General features: G+C 52.2%; 1 protein-coding gene across 1 annotated transcript; it reads left to right on the forward strand.

Moving 5' to 3' along the window:
• Positions 1-333: 333 nt before the first annotated feature.
• On the forward strand, positions 334-11,312 carry CD40 (CD40 molecule). The gene is made up of 9 exons (XM_060619627.2): positions 334-457; positions 4,246-4,324; positions 4,658-4,783; positions 5,038-5,184; positions 5,538-5,631; positions 8,215-8,276; positions 9,918-10,004; positions 10,107-10,135; positions 10,763-11,312. Exons 1-9 carry the CDS (start codon positions 407-409, stop codon positions 10,925-10,927), a joined length of 840 nt encoding a protein of 279 aa, XP_060475610.1. The 5' UTR covers positions 334-406; the 3' UTR covers positions 10,928-11,312.
• Positions 11,313-15,029: the final 3,717 nt, after the last annotated feature.

Here is a 15,029-nt window from a genome sequence, read left to right on the forward strand (position 1 = left end):
AGAACCGTTGGGGGAGTGTCCCTGGGGCTTCTTCCCAGCACGCGGGGGATCTCTCTTTTCTGCCTTCGCGCTCCGGGAACACTGCTAGCTCCTTGCCTTCTTCAGCTTGGCCTCTGAGTCCCAGGGGCGAGGAGGAAGTGCACTTCCAGGGACCACGCGCCCTCCCCCTCGCCGAAAGCACGACCCTACTCTCCCGGGAGATTCGACTCCTAGGAATGTTCAGGGGAAATCCCGGCGCGCCGCCCTGTCAGGAGCTCCGCCTCCCCCAACGATGCTGGCCGCGATTGGTCCCCGAAGACCCCGCCCATTTCCTGGGCGGGCGCGCGTGGGGTGGGGCACGGGCAGAGGGAGTTACTACGCGCGCAGTGCCCGCACCCGTACTCCGCCGCTAGGTACTCACCTCGCCATGGTTCTTCTGTCTCTGCGCTGTCTCCTCTGGGGCTGCGTGTTGACCGCCGTAAGTTGAGTTTCTGCTCCGACTCGACAGGGGATTTGGGGATTTGAGAGTGGAGAATGGGAAGAGAAGCAATATTTCGGGGAAGGGAACTTCCTAGCTGATTTTGGGGGATAGAAGACGGGGTAGAAGGTGCGTAAGGTACCCCGGGTCGCGGCTGCTTCTGTGTCATCCCAGGTTGGGGTCCCAGGTAGCCCCAAGAGGGCGCGTGGTGGGGGGGCACTGCAGGAAACGTGCACCTGCGGCGTGGACGGGGTTGGGATTTTGGGAGACTCAAGCCTTTATTTGGTCGGGAGGCTGGAGTCCGGGTTTGCCTCAGAGGCTGGCCACGCGGAGACTGCTGAGGGGTTTCAGAGATGAGAAGGGAGGCCGGGCAAGGGCAGGGGCGGGTCTGGCAGGTTTCCTGTCCCTTTAACATTGTGGACAGATGGCAGGCAGGCTCTGTGAGCGGTTATCATGTCCTGGCCCCCTGGGGCCGCCTTCTTGCGGGGTATCTTGTGGGAACAAGGGTGGGTGCAGAGGCCCACGTACTTCTTTGAGAAGGCAAGGGGTTTTTAACACTCCCACCCCACCTCGACCCCCAAATCCTGGGTGATCCAACCTAGGAGGAATACCCAAGGCTGTGTCTCTGCCTCTTGAATTTAAGATGACATAGAGGACCCCTGGGGGAGATGAATAATTCATGGGACCCAAGAAGGGGTGAGGAGACCAGCAGGGGTTTCTCCAGGCACCAGAAAGTCTCAGTTATGCCCAACCAAGCACATCTCCGGGATTTTCAGAGGCCCACACTTGACTCACTTTTTGTTCAAATGTATTTTTGTAGTTCCTCATTCTGGAGGCTGGGAATCCCCCCAAGTACCTGCCGCTCTCATTCCAACTTCTCCGGCCTCCCCCTGCTTTCAAGGGCTGTAGTTTCTGGCATGAAGTCTGGTCAGGAAAGACCCATGGAGGCGTAGGGGAGGGGAGTCAGCAGCAAGGGAAGAGACCAGTTGGGGAAGCTGCTTTTGTCCCAGAACTTTCATTTTCACTCTAAGCAATGGTTCTTAGGGAGAAGGGGGGGGGGGCGGGGCGGTGTTGGAGCTAGTGAGAGGAGGAAGAGGGCTCTTGTAGGAGGATTGGAGGGAGAGCCAGGGGATTCAGGAAGAAGGGTGGTCTGGGCTTCTCAAGAGCACACTACCAGGTCTGGCGCCAGGTAGAGACTGGGTTGTGACAATAGCAGGGACTGTTTTTGAGAGCTTCCTTTGTGTCAGGCTCCGAGCAAAATGCTTTACATGCATTCTTGGTCTGATTTTTTTTGACTCCCCCATTGTACAGATGAGCAAACGGAGGCTCAGAGAGAAGGAAGAACTTGCCAGAGTTCTCACAGCTAGGTGGAACCTGGATATAAATCTATGTCTGCCTGATTCCCATGCCCGCCTCCCCAAGCCTAGGTCCGGAGCTGCTTTGTCAGAAGGATTAGAGCTATGGAGTGGGAGCTGGAGATTGACAAACTTTCAGAGAAGAAGCCGTATTTCTCATAGGTTTGAAAATGGCATAAAGGACTTTCGTTGCCCTGGGAGTCTAGTGGGAAAGTCCACAGGGTTGTAGGAAGAACATTCACAGGATGTAGTGGTGGAGGCAACAGACCTTCATACTTCCTTCTCCATTTGGAGTAAGATTCACTTCTGTAGGTAATTTTCTCACTGAATGAGAGCCACCAATTAGGCAGAATCCTGGACAGCCAGCCAGTTAGCCAGGGCGGTAGTCATCCAAACAGATATTCACATATATATGATAATTAAAAGTGCCTTTTAATGAGCACCTCCTATGTTCTAGCTGCCGTGCCAGGCCATATACATATATTCATTCTGATTTTCACAACCGAATCTGTGGGGCAGGCATTACTCCCATTTTAGAGATGCGGAAACTGAGGCTAAGAGACAACATAACTAGTAAGTGTTATGACGTCAAGATTGCAGCCTTACACTGTTGGATTCTCAATCCTGTGCTCTTTTCACTGGCTCTTTCCCAAGTGTGGCATGATTTTAGGGAGCACAAGGGTACGGGACTAAACAACATAGATTTGCTTTACAGTTCTGTTAAAATCCTCCTTTTTTTCAAGGAGGAGGTCTTTGGAGCTAGAATATAGTTAAAACCTCTCCAGCATTTGCTAATCCTCCTTTTTTTTATTATTTCTTTATTTCTTTATTTTTAAAATTATTTATTTATTTTATTTGAGAGAGAGAGAGAGAGAGAGAGAGCGCGAGAGCATGAGCAGGGGAGAGGGGCAGAGGGAGAGGGAAAGACAATCTTGAGCAGGTTACTGCCCAGCACTGGTTCCACTCTCAGTGCTGACCCCATGTGGGGCTCAATCCCACAACCCTGAGCTGAGCCGAAATCAAGAGTCAGTCACTCAACTGACTGGGCCACCCAGGTCCCCCTTTAATCCCCCTTTTTGAAACAAAAGCCAAGGTCAGCAAGCAAAGCAACCGGCTGGGTTTTAATAACATTGTTTTGCTTCTGTTGAATATATTTTTAGGGTTGCCTTTTATTTATGAGAAGTGATACTGGTTCTTCTCTGATGGCAACGCTACAAGGTTTACATTTAAAATAAATGTATTCAGGGGCACCTGGGTGGCTCAGTTGGTTAACTGTCCAACTTCCACTCAGGTCACCATCTCATGGTTCGTGATTTGGAGCCCTGCATTGGGCTCGCTGCTGTCGGCGTAGAGCCTGCTTCGGATCCTCTGTCTCCTCCTCTTCTCTGCCCCTCCCCTGCTCGTGTTCTCTCTCTCTCTCTCTCTCTCTCTCTCTCTCTCTCTCTCTCTCAAAAATAAATAAGCATTTAAAAGAAATAAAATAAGGGGTGCCTGGGTGACTCAGTCAGTTGGGCGTCTGACTCTTGAGTTCAGCTCAGGTCACGATCTCATGGTTTGTGAGTACGAGCCCTGCATCGGGCTCTGTGCTGATGGTGCGGAGCCTGCTTGGGATTCTCTCTCCCCCATCCCCTCCTTCTATCCCTCCCCTGCTTATACGAGCGTGCGCATTCTCTCTCTCAAAATAAATAAATAAAATAAACTTAAAAATAAATAAAAATCACAATGGTTAACAAATAAAACAAATGTACTTAAATTAATGGTACCTGGATGGAGTAAAAAAATAGTGCAGTTGACGGAGAGGGGGAGTATTGACAGCTGAGTTCTTATCCAGATTCTATCACTGTGTGACCCTGGGCAGGTGACCCAACCTCTCTGGTCCTTAGTCTTACCATTTGTAAAGCAAAAAAGTTGGATTTTTTTTTCCTCCCAGCTTCACAGTCCTGGCATTTCACGAGAGAGGGGTTGGATAATCGATGATGAGGGTTTGGAGAGGGGAAAGGGGTGGGGAGCAGAAGAATTGAAGGAAGCGGCCAAGTGCTAAATATAGCCCCAGCCAGGCCTAGGACCAGCTGCCTAGCCAGCCTCAGGACGCCAGGGGAGGTACCGGAGCCCTCGTGTGCTCCTGGGTGTTTGGGAAGCGGAAAGACTCAGGCGTCAAGCCAAAAGGAAGATCTGTTTAGTGCCGAGAATATTGCGATGTCCCAGTGCAATCGCTTTGTAAAATGCCAGACCGATCCTCTGGGTGCTTTTATAATCACGTCAGTTGGCAGTTTAGTTAAAAACAAACACACCAAGTAATATGCAGGCTCCAGTTTTCTGCTTTGGACTTCCACTTCAGTTCTAACCTCTGTGCTGGCTGACTTCCACCTTCCTGCCATAGAGGCTGCAGTAGAGATTTCAAGATCCCCTCAAATCGTCCAATTCTGTTTTTAGGTCCACCCAGAACCACGCACGACGTGCAGAGAAAACCAGTACCTGATAAACAGTCGGTGCTGTGATAAGTGCCAGCCAGGTGAGCGGCCGACCCTCCAGCCCCACAGCAGGACCCTTCCTGGCTTCCTGGTGGGTGCAGGCCCCGTGTGTCAACTGTAAACTCGAGTCTCAAATGACCCCTGGGATTTTCCCCATCCCCGCCCTGCAGCCAGAATGTCCTGGGTCCCCTCTCTGCCTACCCGGGAGTGGGGCTCCTATCTCTCCCATGTTCCCCACCAGACTATGAAGTCTAGAAGGGTCCGAGACTGTCATCTTTGAATCCCCTGCCCTAAAACGCAGCCTGATCAGTTTCTGATAAATGTCTTGACTCATTGAGCCGTCTGGAGCTGCTTCATTTCCTGATGTTTTCCAGGAAAGAAACTGGTGAATGACTGCACAGAGTTCACCTCCACGGAATGCGTTCCTTGCAAAAAAGGCGAATTCCTAGACACTTGGAACATAGAGAGACACTGTCACCAGCACAAGTACTGCGACCCCAGTGCGTGGGCTGCTGGGGAAGGGGTGCGCGGGGAGTCAGGCTGATAGTCTAACTTATTCCTGACAATGTAGCCGTTGCTTTTTAATAGCCAGGGTCTGTTCTGATTGGTTGGAGTCTGGGTTGTACCGGTTGTTAAATAATTTGATTCCTATCCCTACTTGGAAGAGGGTCTGATAAAAGCAGGAAGTGTGAGGGGCAGATCCCCCAAGCATGGCTCGTAAGGGGTCCCCATCCTTCCTGCCATCTCTGCTCAGACCAAGGGCTCCAGGTCCAGAGGGAAGGCACCTCAGAAACTGACACCACTTGCACATGTGACGAAGGTCTACACTGTACCAGCGACGCCTGTGAAAGCTGCATCCAGCACACCCTGTGCCCCCCTGGCCTTGGGGTCAAGCAGGTTGGTAAGTGGCCTGTCTGGGAATTGGCTCTGCGGGCAGGAGAGAGGAGCTGACACTCACGGTGAGGGATTGGGCAGTGGGCGCTCGGTCTCGGAGGTGGAGGGGCCACCCTGCATTGGTATCTCTGCTTGGTGAGCAGGAAATGGCACCTTTCTTGTCCTGCCTCCAGCCCTGGGTATCTGCCTTGGTTGGGCAGTGGGAGGAGGCTTCTTAGGGGCTGCAGCAGTCGGGGAAGCTCTGTGCTGGGGGACAGCACTTGACGTAGATAGTTCTTCTGGCCCTTCCTGTCCACCTGTTTCCTTGAGAGTCGGGTGGGTGGTCCCCTGTGATGATGAAAGCCATCTCCTCCCTTCCAGCTACAGGGGTTTCTGATACCACCTGCCATCCGTGCCCAGCCGGCTTCTTCTCCAATGTGTCATCTGCTTCGGAAAAGTGTCACCCTTGGACGAGGTACAAGGATTCACCCCTTGTTTCCTGCCCTAAGAGGGGTGTGGGACTACTTCTATTCTATCCGGCCACCTGTCCTTCGGCCCCTGCTCCCCATGTCCACACACTTGTGCATATAGAGAACTTCTAGAGTGTCCACATGGTTGACCAAAAGGCCACTTTTCAGCATTTTTTTTTTTTTTTTCCTGCTCTGTCTTGGTGGTAACAGATACTGCTGACCTCTTGATCTTCATGAAACTCCCTTCTTGGGGGCACCAGGACACCTTTCTTGCTTTCCTTCTACTTCTCCTCTGCTCCTCCTAACTGATTTCCTTGACCTTTGTTCTAGGCTCTACTCCCCAATCACTTTGCCCGCCTCCCCCGGGCATCTCATCCGTATCCATGGTTCCCAATCAACATCTATTGTCTGGATCTGTCTCCTGGGTCCAAGACAGTAACATGCCACCACCAAGGGTCCAACCCCACGCAGTTGACCCACAGGCACCAGATGGACTCACTTGCCCGCCCCTCTCACCCTCTGGGAAGACACTCACTTGTGTTTGGGCTCTTGTCCCGTGGTCCCTCCCTCACCTCCAAGCCCACATCAGGAACCAGGTCCTGTCTATCTAGCCTTCCAAATGTTTTGGGATTCCCTTTCTCTCCAGTGGTCATCCCTGTGGTCTGGATGGTGCCTTCACCTCCTCACCAGCCTCCCTGCCTCCGGTCTCTCCTCTTCAGCTGTGTCTCTATCCTCTTGCCAAAGCGAGCTTTCTAGTTTATTTCAAATCATGGTGCTCCCTATTTAAAAGGCTTCATGACTCCCTATGCCTTTAGGATGAAACGCAGACTCCTTCACCTGCTCCCCTAACTTGCGGCACCATTTCCTGACTTTTCCCCACATGCTACTTGCGATGCCCTCAATGTGCTGTTTGTCCTCTTGCATCAAACTCTCCTGCCTGGAATACCCTTAAACACCTGCCCAGTTACTTTTTACATTTAATTAAAAAAACAAACAAACAAACAAACGGGTAAGAGAGGCTCATGAAACACAAGGCACGAGAGAGCCTATGGTGATGAGTTTCTGTTCCTTGGCCACTCAGTTCTCCTCCCTGGAAGCAGCTCTTCCCCCTGTGTGTCCTGCCAGAGAGTCTATGTACAAATAAATAAATGCACACGCATGCAAACACGTATTTTCCACACAAATACTAGCATCTCGTATATACTTTGTTATTTGTTTACTGTCTGCCTTGCTCCACTGCAGATTCCTTCAATGTAGGGACTTGGCCTTTTTTTTTTTTTCTTCCGGTGATGCATTCCTTATGCCTAGAACAGTGTCCATGCATATAGTAAGTGCTCAATTAATCTTTACCGATAAATGTTGAATGATAACTGGGGGTACCTTGGTTAATAAAATCAGAGCCCTGAGTTCCAGCCTCACTGCAGCTTAGAAAGTGTGAGACCCTCTGAGCCTCAGTGCCGTCACTTGGAGAATGGGAATGACCTTCATCTCACAAGGCATGAGGAAAAGACATGTAGGGGTCCCTTGTAGACACCTAAGCATTCTTATGTATGTGCTTTCTTTGAAGCTTCTCACCCTTTTCCCACTTTAGATGTTTTTTTTCTTCGTGATGTCCTTTTCTATCCGTTCCTCCCCACCCCTCCAGCGACCACATCTTCATCATCCCATATTGAGACCCCTGCGCAGGCCTCCCAGCTGTCCACTCTTCCATAATTTCTCCTCCTGCAAGCTCTCGGGCCAAGCGAGTCCTCTCACTGTTGGGGCGTCTGGTTGGGTGCTGATGTGACTTCCCAGCTGAATCCAGTTGAAACCTTCATGGCTGATTACCGGCGATCTGGTTCTAAAGACCCAATTTTCCATAGTTTCCTAATACCGTTTGGCACGCCCCCCTCCCCCACCTAATCCCTCAAATCACATTGTCCTGCTTCAGCTAGAGTGTTCTGCTGCTCTAAGTTTACATCCTTCAGGGCCGCTCAGATCGCCCTTCCCTAGGGAAGTCTTTCTGGACGAGCCTTTAACCCAGAGATTGTCAACTGAGCGATTTTTCTCCCCAGGGGACATCTGGCAATATCTGGAGACGTTTTGGTTGTCACAACTGAGGAGGGGCTGCTACTGGCAACTAGTGGGTGGAGGCCGGGGGTGTTGCTGAGTGTCCTACGGTGCACAGGACAGTCCCACAACAGAGAGTTATGTGGCCCCACACGTCAGTAGTGCTGAGGCTGAGAAGCCCTGCCTTAAACTGAATTCATCACCCCTCTATTCCAGCCACTGTGGGCTTTGTCTCCCCTTCTCTGAACAATTCCCAGTTCACTTTGACCTATGTGACAAACTTTGGCCTGTTATTCCTCCTTGAAGATGTGCAATAATGTTTTCTCTGCACTCATGACTTCCCTAAGAACAGAGTCTGTGTCATTCCCATAATAACCAGCACAGGGGATTGCACACAATACGTGCTCAGTGAACCTGAACTTGTTGGTTTTGATGGTCTCCCTCCGGGGTTGGAAATCTTACGGTTGGGGAAATGTAATGTCTCTTTCTCTCACTGTGTGTCTATGTGTGCACATGTGCGTGCACCTGTCTGTGCACAGGTGTGAGACCAAAGGCCTGGTGGAACTTCAGGCGGGGACCAACAAGACGGATGCTGTCTGCGGTGAGTCTTAGAGAAGGGACTCTGGCAGTAGGCCGGGAAGGTGGCGAGCTGACAGGGGACGCAGGGTCGCACAGAGACACCTGGTGCGGAAAGAGAGAGGTGAAGTGAGAGGAGGCAGTTTGGGATTGAGGTGTCCTAGCTTTGCCACTTACCTGCGGAGCCTGGGCAAGTCCCCTCCCCACTCTGAGCCTCAGTTTCTTCATCTGTGAAATGGGCTGATCACAGCACTTCCCTTCGTTGGTTGGGGGGAGTGCCTGGCATGGGTTCCTGCACTTTGGAGATACTCCACCCTGCATTTCAACACCAGCGTGGGCGTGCCACTGTTTCCTCTCAGAGCCTTGGTTTTGATTTTATAACGAGGAGGTTGGCCTACAGTAGCACAGGCCACAGGCCCAAATAGCTGCAGGGACTAGGCAGGTCATGTTAATGAGCAAAAGAGTCAGGGGTAAGAAAAATAAACTCTGTTTCTTCTTCAGACCCACTTTCCTCTTGGCAGGGCTGGGACTGGAGTGAGGTGAGCGAGGCAGGCAGGTGGGCAGGCAGAAAATGCAGTAATCAAGATAAATAATGTTAGATACATTTTTTTTTTTTAAAAAAACAAAGCTAATGTAAAAAAAAAGTCTAGAAAGAATACAATATCAAAATTTACATAAAAACATGACCCAACCCTGCCTCACTTGCCTCAGCCTAATCCCAGCCCTGGTTGTAATAAAACTTTATTTAATGTTTATTTATTTTTGAGACGGAGACAGAGCATGAGCGGGGGAGGGGCAGAGAGAGAGGGAGACACAGAATTCAAAGCAGGCTCCAGGCTCCGAGCTGTCAGCACAGAGCCCGACGCGGGGCTCGAACTCATGGACCGTGAGATCATGACCTGAGCTGAAGTCAGATGCTCAACCGACTGAGCCACCCAGGCACCCCCAACAAAACTTTATTTAAAAAACAGACATCTGTTGACGCCTGGCTGGCTCAGCTGGTAAAGCATGTGACTCTTGATCTCAGGGTCATGAGCTCAAGCCCCATATCGGGCATGGAGCCTGCTCAGTTAAAAAAATAAAATAAATTAAAAAAATAAAATAAAATAAAAATAAAATAAAAAGGAGGCAGCCAGCCTGTGGGCCACAGCTTGTTGATATGATTTTTCAAAACATGACATCAAAACATTACTCTTCTTGATTACTGAGGTGTTTTGGTGTTCCCTTAAATTTTGTTGCAAGGCGAATGTCTCACTTGCCTTCCCCTAGTTGCTGCCATGCATCTTGGTCTTTTTTTTTTTTTTTTCATTTTCCCATTTAGGATAGAGACTTCGGTACGGGAAACCCTTTACTTTCCCCTCCATCCTTCTATAACAAAGGCAGCAATGCAGACATCAATGTCGATGGACCTCAGCATTGGGCAGGGAGTAGGGAGGCAAGGGGCGTGTGGGGAGCCGGGAGAGACAGCTGTATCGCTACTCAGTGCTGGTCACCCTAAACACATCTGGCCACATTTTGTCAGGGCCACCTGTTTGAATCCTGTGATACAGCTGAGCTCAGACACTGGAGCATTTGAGAGTCCGGCAAGGGACAGAGCAGCTTGAGGCACGGGGGTAGGGGGGCCGCTGCGGGTGGGAGGCCGTCCCCGAAGTCTTGATTTCTCCAGGTTTCCAGGATCGGATAAGAGCCCTGGTGGTGATCCCCATCACGATGGTGGTCCTGCTTGCTGTCTTGTTGGTGTCTGCCTATATCAGTGAGTCCCCAGGTGGGGAGGTGATGAGGGAAGGGGGAGAGATTGGCTTTGCCAACTCCCCATCCCATTTGGTTTTTTCCTTCTCTCTCTCTCTCTCTCTAGGAAAGGTGACCAAGAAGCCAGAGAATAAGGTAGGTCAACCCTGGGCACCGGCTGAGGGTTTTGGCAAACTGGAAAGAAAGCCTGATTCATTGTTGCCTCTATGGCAGTAACACTGATTCAGGGTCTGCCCCTGTGGCCAGTGGGGAGGCGGCAGGACTGGCTCCTCTCCCCACCCCCACCCCCTCCCCCCCACGATGCCCTCGCCCCCAGTGCTGGCCGGAGGGCTCTTCCCGTTCACTCCCCTGTACCACCAAATTCCGGCACCTCCGGAGCTCACCTCCCCACAGAACAGCCCTGGCACCGCTGGTAAAATCTGACATTTGCTGTTCCTTCCCGGCATTTGATACGTGGGGAACCACGTCTCTGTGGCCTTGGTCAGCGGTCATGAGGTGGGGCCCCCTCTCCAGCCCCCCTGCTCCTTGGATCCAAAGCCTCCCGCTCTGGAAGCCTCTTGACACGCTCTGTGTGGCCAGCAGGGGGCAGGAGGCACCCACTGACTCAGCACCGACCCTCCTTTTGGGAAAGGGGAAGGGGCTTCCGTGTGTGTGTGTGTGTGTGTGTGTGTGTGTGTGCGCGCGCGCGCGCGCGCGCGCGTGTTGGGGGGGGGTTCCCTTCTGCAGGATTGCCGGGGGTAACCTCCCGCCTTGGCTCCCCAGGTCCTCCAGCCTAAGGCTGTGTCGCAGGACCCTGTGGAGGACTTGGAGGTCCTTCCTGTCTCCCTCCACCCCATTGCTCCGGTGCAGGAGACCTTACACGGGTGCCAGCCGGTCACCCAGGAGGACGGCAAAGAGAGCCGCATCTCGGTGCAGGAGAGAGTATGAGGCGGTGTGTGCCCAGGAGTGTGGCGGCATGGGAAACGGGCACGTGGCCGGAGAGCCTGGTGCTGCAGAGGGAGGGTGCGGGGCGCCCCCGGCCTGCACCCCTGTGGTGCAGAAACAGAACCTTCCACCCCGCCCTGGAGCCCACTGATCCCCCGACTTGCTTGTAAAGGCGGAGGCAAAACTTTTGGGGGGCCGTGTAGGAATATCCACCAAAATCCTCCCGTCCAGAGTTCAGTGGCCAGAGATGTATCATGGTGGTTTCGACGAGCCCAGGAAGACTTATACGTGAATATCCGTCGCGGTGTTGTTTGTGACCGTGGACAACTGGAAGCCACTTAATTGTCCAGCAGCAGGGGACTGGCTAAATAAAAGTGTGTAATATATTTTATACAACAAGATCTCAAGAACACTGCTGTGGAACAACAACAACAACAAAAAGCAGGTGGCAGAATGATGGGTATGAAAACATTTCTTTAAAAACACACACACCCCAACAGCATGATATGTCGTCTGGGTTATGTGTATGCACAGAACATACCCGTGTGTGTGTAGCTATAGCCGGTGTTCAGAAGGATACACAGAAAACGCGCGGTTCCAGGAGTTGTAATGTCTGGGTTGGGGAAGAAGGGTTGGCGAAGGGTTAAAGGAAGAATTGGCTGCCCACCCCCCCCCCCCCAAACGGAGAGTGAGTTCATACAATGCTTATGTAATTAAAAAGTCATCAAACATGTATAAAGGAAAACGGGGGTGGAAACGCTCGATGACATGAGCTGTTTAACTTACTGTCAGGCTCACAGAATTAGGGCACTTTCTGAGGATAATAACAATGTCCCCAGGCTGCTGTCCTTCCAGGGCGGTTTCTGTGTGCTCGCATTTGGCGTTGTGTTTTGCAAAGCACTCTCTTCATTTTACTTATGTTCGTCAAAAAACGGCCTTGAGGGCAGCCAGGGTTCCACATCCCTCCCTCTTGGACAGAGGTGAAAATGGAAGCCCAGAGAGGTGAAGCCACTTGCCTGTGGCCACACAGCAATTCTTAGAGACGCCACTCAGAGCTCCCCACTCCCTGTCCTGTGCTGCTGCTTCCAGATCTTCCTGCTCCCTGGAACCTACATCTGTGGCTCCTTCCTGGGGAGCTCCTGGGCCTCCCACTTCCTTCTGACCTCCCGACTGCTACAGGAGCTGCAGCTTCTTGGTCAGATGGTGCCCCCTTCCCCCCTCCCCCCCCCCCCAGCAGTATCTGAGGATAAAAATAAATCATCCTGTTCTCTTTTCCTGCTGTGCCAACTGAGGGGGAGCCTAGCCAGGAGGAGCAGCAGATGGGGTGGGAGCAGAGGGGAAGGGAGGGGAGGGGAGGAAGGTTGTAGGACGAGGAGAGTGAAGAGCCATGCAAAGCCCCTGCGCAGAGATTCACAGTGAAGATGAGACCGGGCTGGTTTCACCCAGGGATCTCAACCTTTCCCCCAGTACATAGCTGCTTTTGGATTTCCCGTGTGTCCTGCTGGCTGGAGGGTGGGGGTGGAGAGGGCTTATCCTGGATGGAGACTGAGGGCAGCTGCAAGCCAAGAGAGGGGCACCTGGCTTGGCAGGCTTCCCAGAAGGGCTTTGAGAACAATTTGGATGCACCCGGTGGAGACGGTTGGTTTAGAAAGCAGAACAGAGTGGTGGCGTCATGGGGGGGCGGGGAGGGGAGCTTTGGGACCTCACCCTTATTCTCTACCTAGAGTCCGAAGACTAGTGTCACTCACTTCTGTGCGTGGCAGTATGGTGGCAAGAGGCAAGAGACCCTCCTCTGTCACCTGCTGTCTGTGTGACCTTGGGTACGTCATTTTCATCTCGGACCAGCTCAGTTTCCTTATCTGGCAAATGGGGATAATACCCATAGCAGATGGTATTGAGTCTTCTTTGTTTTCTCCTGGGTCAGAGGTTTTCAATCTTGAACATGTGCCAGAACCACCTGATCAAAACCTGACTTGCTAAAAGATTGCTGGGCCCCCAGGGCCAGTGTTGGGGTAAGTCTGGATGGAGCTCGGGAATGTGCATTTCTAGCAAGATCCCTAGGTGACGCCAATGCTGCTGGTCCAGGGACCACACTTTGAGAAGTACCGCCCCTCCCTCGGCATTCCTACATTGCTATGTCCAGATGAGCCATGAGTTTCCTATTACAAGCACTGGAGATCGATTGACTTGGGGCTCCCCCTGGTATTGGGTGCAGGTGTGCGGTGGTCAGATCTACCCAGGGGAGTTGATGACCCAGAATACTCTCCACTGAATAGGAATGAAAGGTGGAGAGTAGATGCCCCAGCCTACTACTCGCCCTTGGGAGGGACAAATCTGAAGGCCTCGAGCCCCTGTGCCCCTCTGCCATTGGCTTCCTCCCCCCCCCTCCCCGTCTCACTTCCCCACTCCCCCACTGGTGCTTCTTGAGTTCGACCCCGAATAAACTACCTGCATTCCTTCCTTGCCACAGAGTCTGTTTCTGGAAGAGGTTCCCCCTAAGAACCAGCAGAACGCATACATGGGAAGGCACAATTTTGTGTATCTTTGTATAAAGGGAAGGGGTTCTTGGCAACTGTAGCGAGTTCTGGCTTCTCAATGGAGCTCAGCCAGAAACTTTCTGTGTGACCTTGGGAAAGTTACGCTCTGGTTCTGGAAATTTTCCCTCCCGATGTGTGATGAAGGGCTGGTGCCCTAGGAGTTCTAAGGGCCCCGCCAAATCTAAAAATACGTGAAGAAGGTCAACCCGCTGTAGGAGCCGCTCTGGCCTGCGCTTGGAGGAGGGTGGGTGTGAGGCATGTATCAGCCAGAAGGTGGCGCCAACGTAACGTGCGAAGACCCCGGCGGCCGCTTTTCGCGGACTTTCAAGCTGCATCCCACCCTCCCTTTGGAGAAGAGGCCTTTCCTCTCTGGGGCCCCAAAGGCCTGAGCCTCCTGCAACCTGTATTCTGAAACTTCATCCGTTCCCCAGTGGAGGCCTCCCTCTCCACTGCTTCCCCCATTTGACAAGCATCGACTGCATTCTCACTGTGGCCTCATCCCTAGCTAGGGTTGTGCAGTGACCCTAAGAGCGTGCAAGGATCGAGTGCTCACTACGTACTAAGGCACAATGCTAAGAACTTTCGATGCATTGTCTTAGTGTGTAGGGCGACTCTATGTAACGCACAGTCTCATAACCCATTTTACAGATGAGGCTCAGAGGCTAAACGATATGCTAAGGTCTGGAGGGTTAGAGCTGGGATTTGGACCTAATGAGGCTGACCCAAAGCCTGTGGTTTTTGCTCCTGCACAGGAGCTACAGAGTGAGGCAGGCCAGGTCGGGATCAGGACGGCAGAGACTATGGCCAAGTGGGGAGGCTCTATCTATCTTTGGGGGGGGGGGCAGCGTCGATCAGTCCTCTCCAATGCTGCAGGATTGGGAGTTCCTGAGAAGCCAGATTATCACCGAGAATCCAGATTTCCGTGTGGATTCTCCCAATGCTGAAATCCTACCAATTCCAAGAACTAGAAAAGTCAGTGAGAACCCAAGAAAGCATGTCACAGAGGATTAGAATTTAAGAGAGACTGGGAATGACATTGTGTCCAATCCCTTTGTTTCATATATGTGGAAACTGAGGCCCTGGGAAGGTCCAGAACCAAGTTAGGCCAAGTGTCATATACAGCTTGTCTCTTCCTCTGCATCCCAGCTGGGAGGCTGGAGAGGCTCCTGGGGGCTCAGGCTCCACCGGGTAAATAAAGGATGGAAGCTCTGGGACCGAGGCAATTGCCTTGGGACTGGGGCTGAGCCGGGTGTATGTGTCCTTTTAATTCTGTGATACACCCCCCTCCTGTCCCCTGCCAGCACCCCCCTCCCCGCCCCCACTCCAGCCCCCCCCTCCCTAGCAGGCACGCACATACCCTCCCCTTCAGCCTTCAGGTCCTGTGGTGGATTCCTTGGGCAGCAGAAGTTATTAAAGACTCTGCCCCGAAGGATTTCTTTCCCCCAGAGTGATTCTGACACAGAAAATTACAAACCCACCTGCAGGGGTGGGGAGATACAGTTTTAATTTGTAAAAAAACAAAGAAAGAAAGAAAGACACCCCCCCCGCCACGTGCTGTGGTCCTGGAG

This window comes from Panthera onca, chromosome A3, assembly GCF_046562875.1.
Source record: "Panthera onca isolate mPanOnc1 chromosome A3, mPanOnc1 haplotype 2, whole genome shotgun sequence".
In the NCBI taxonomy this organism is placed as follows: Eukaryota; Metazoa; Chordata; class Mammalia; order Carnivora; family Felidae; genus Panthera; species Panthera onca.

Coding starts and splice junctions, on each gene's coding strand:
- CD40 (XM_060619627.2), top strand. CDS start 407: ATGGTTCTTCTGTCTCTGCGCTGTCTCCTCTGGGGCTGCGTGTTGACC. Junction 4,325..4,657: donor CTGTGATAAGTGCCAGCCAG/GTGAGCGGCCGA, acceptor GATGTTTTCCAG/GAAAGAAACTGGTGAATGAC. Junction 10,136..10,762: donor CCAAGAAGCCAGAGAATAAG/GTAGGTCAACCC, acceptor TTGGCTCCCCAG/GTCCTCCAGCCTAAGGCTGT.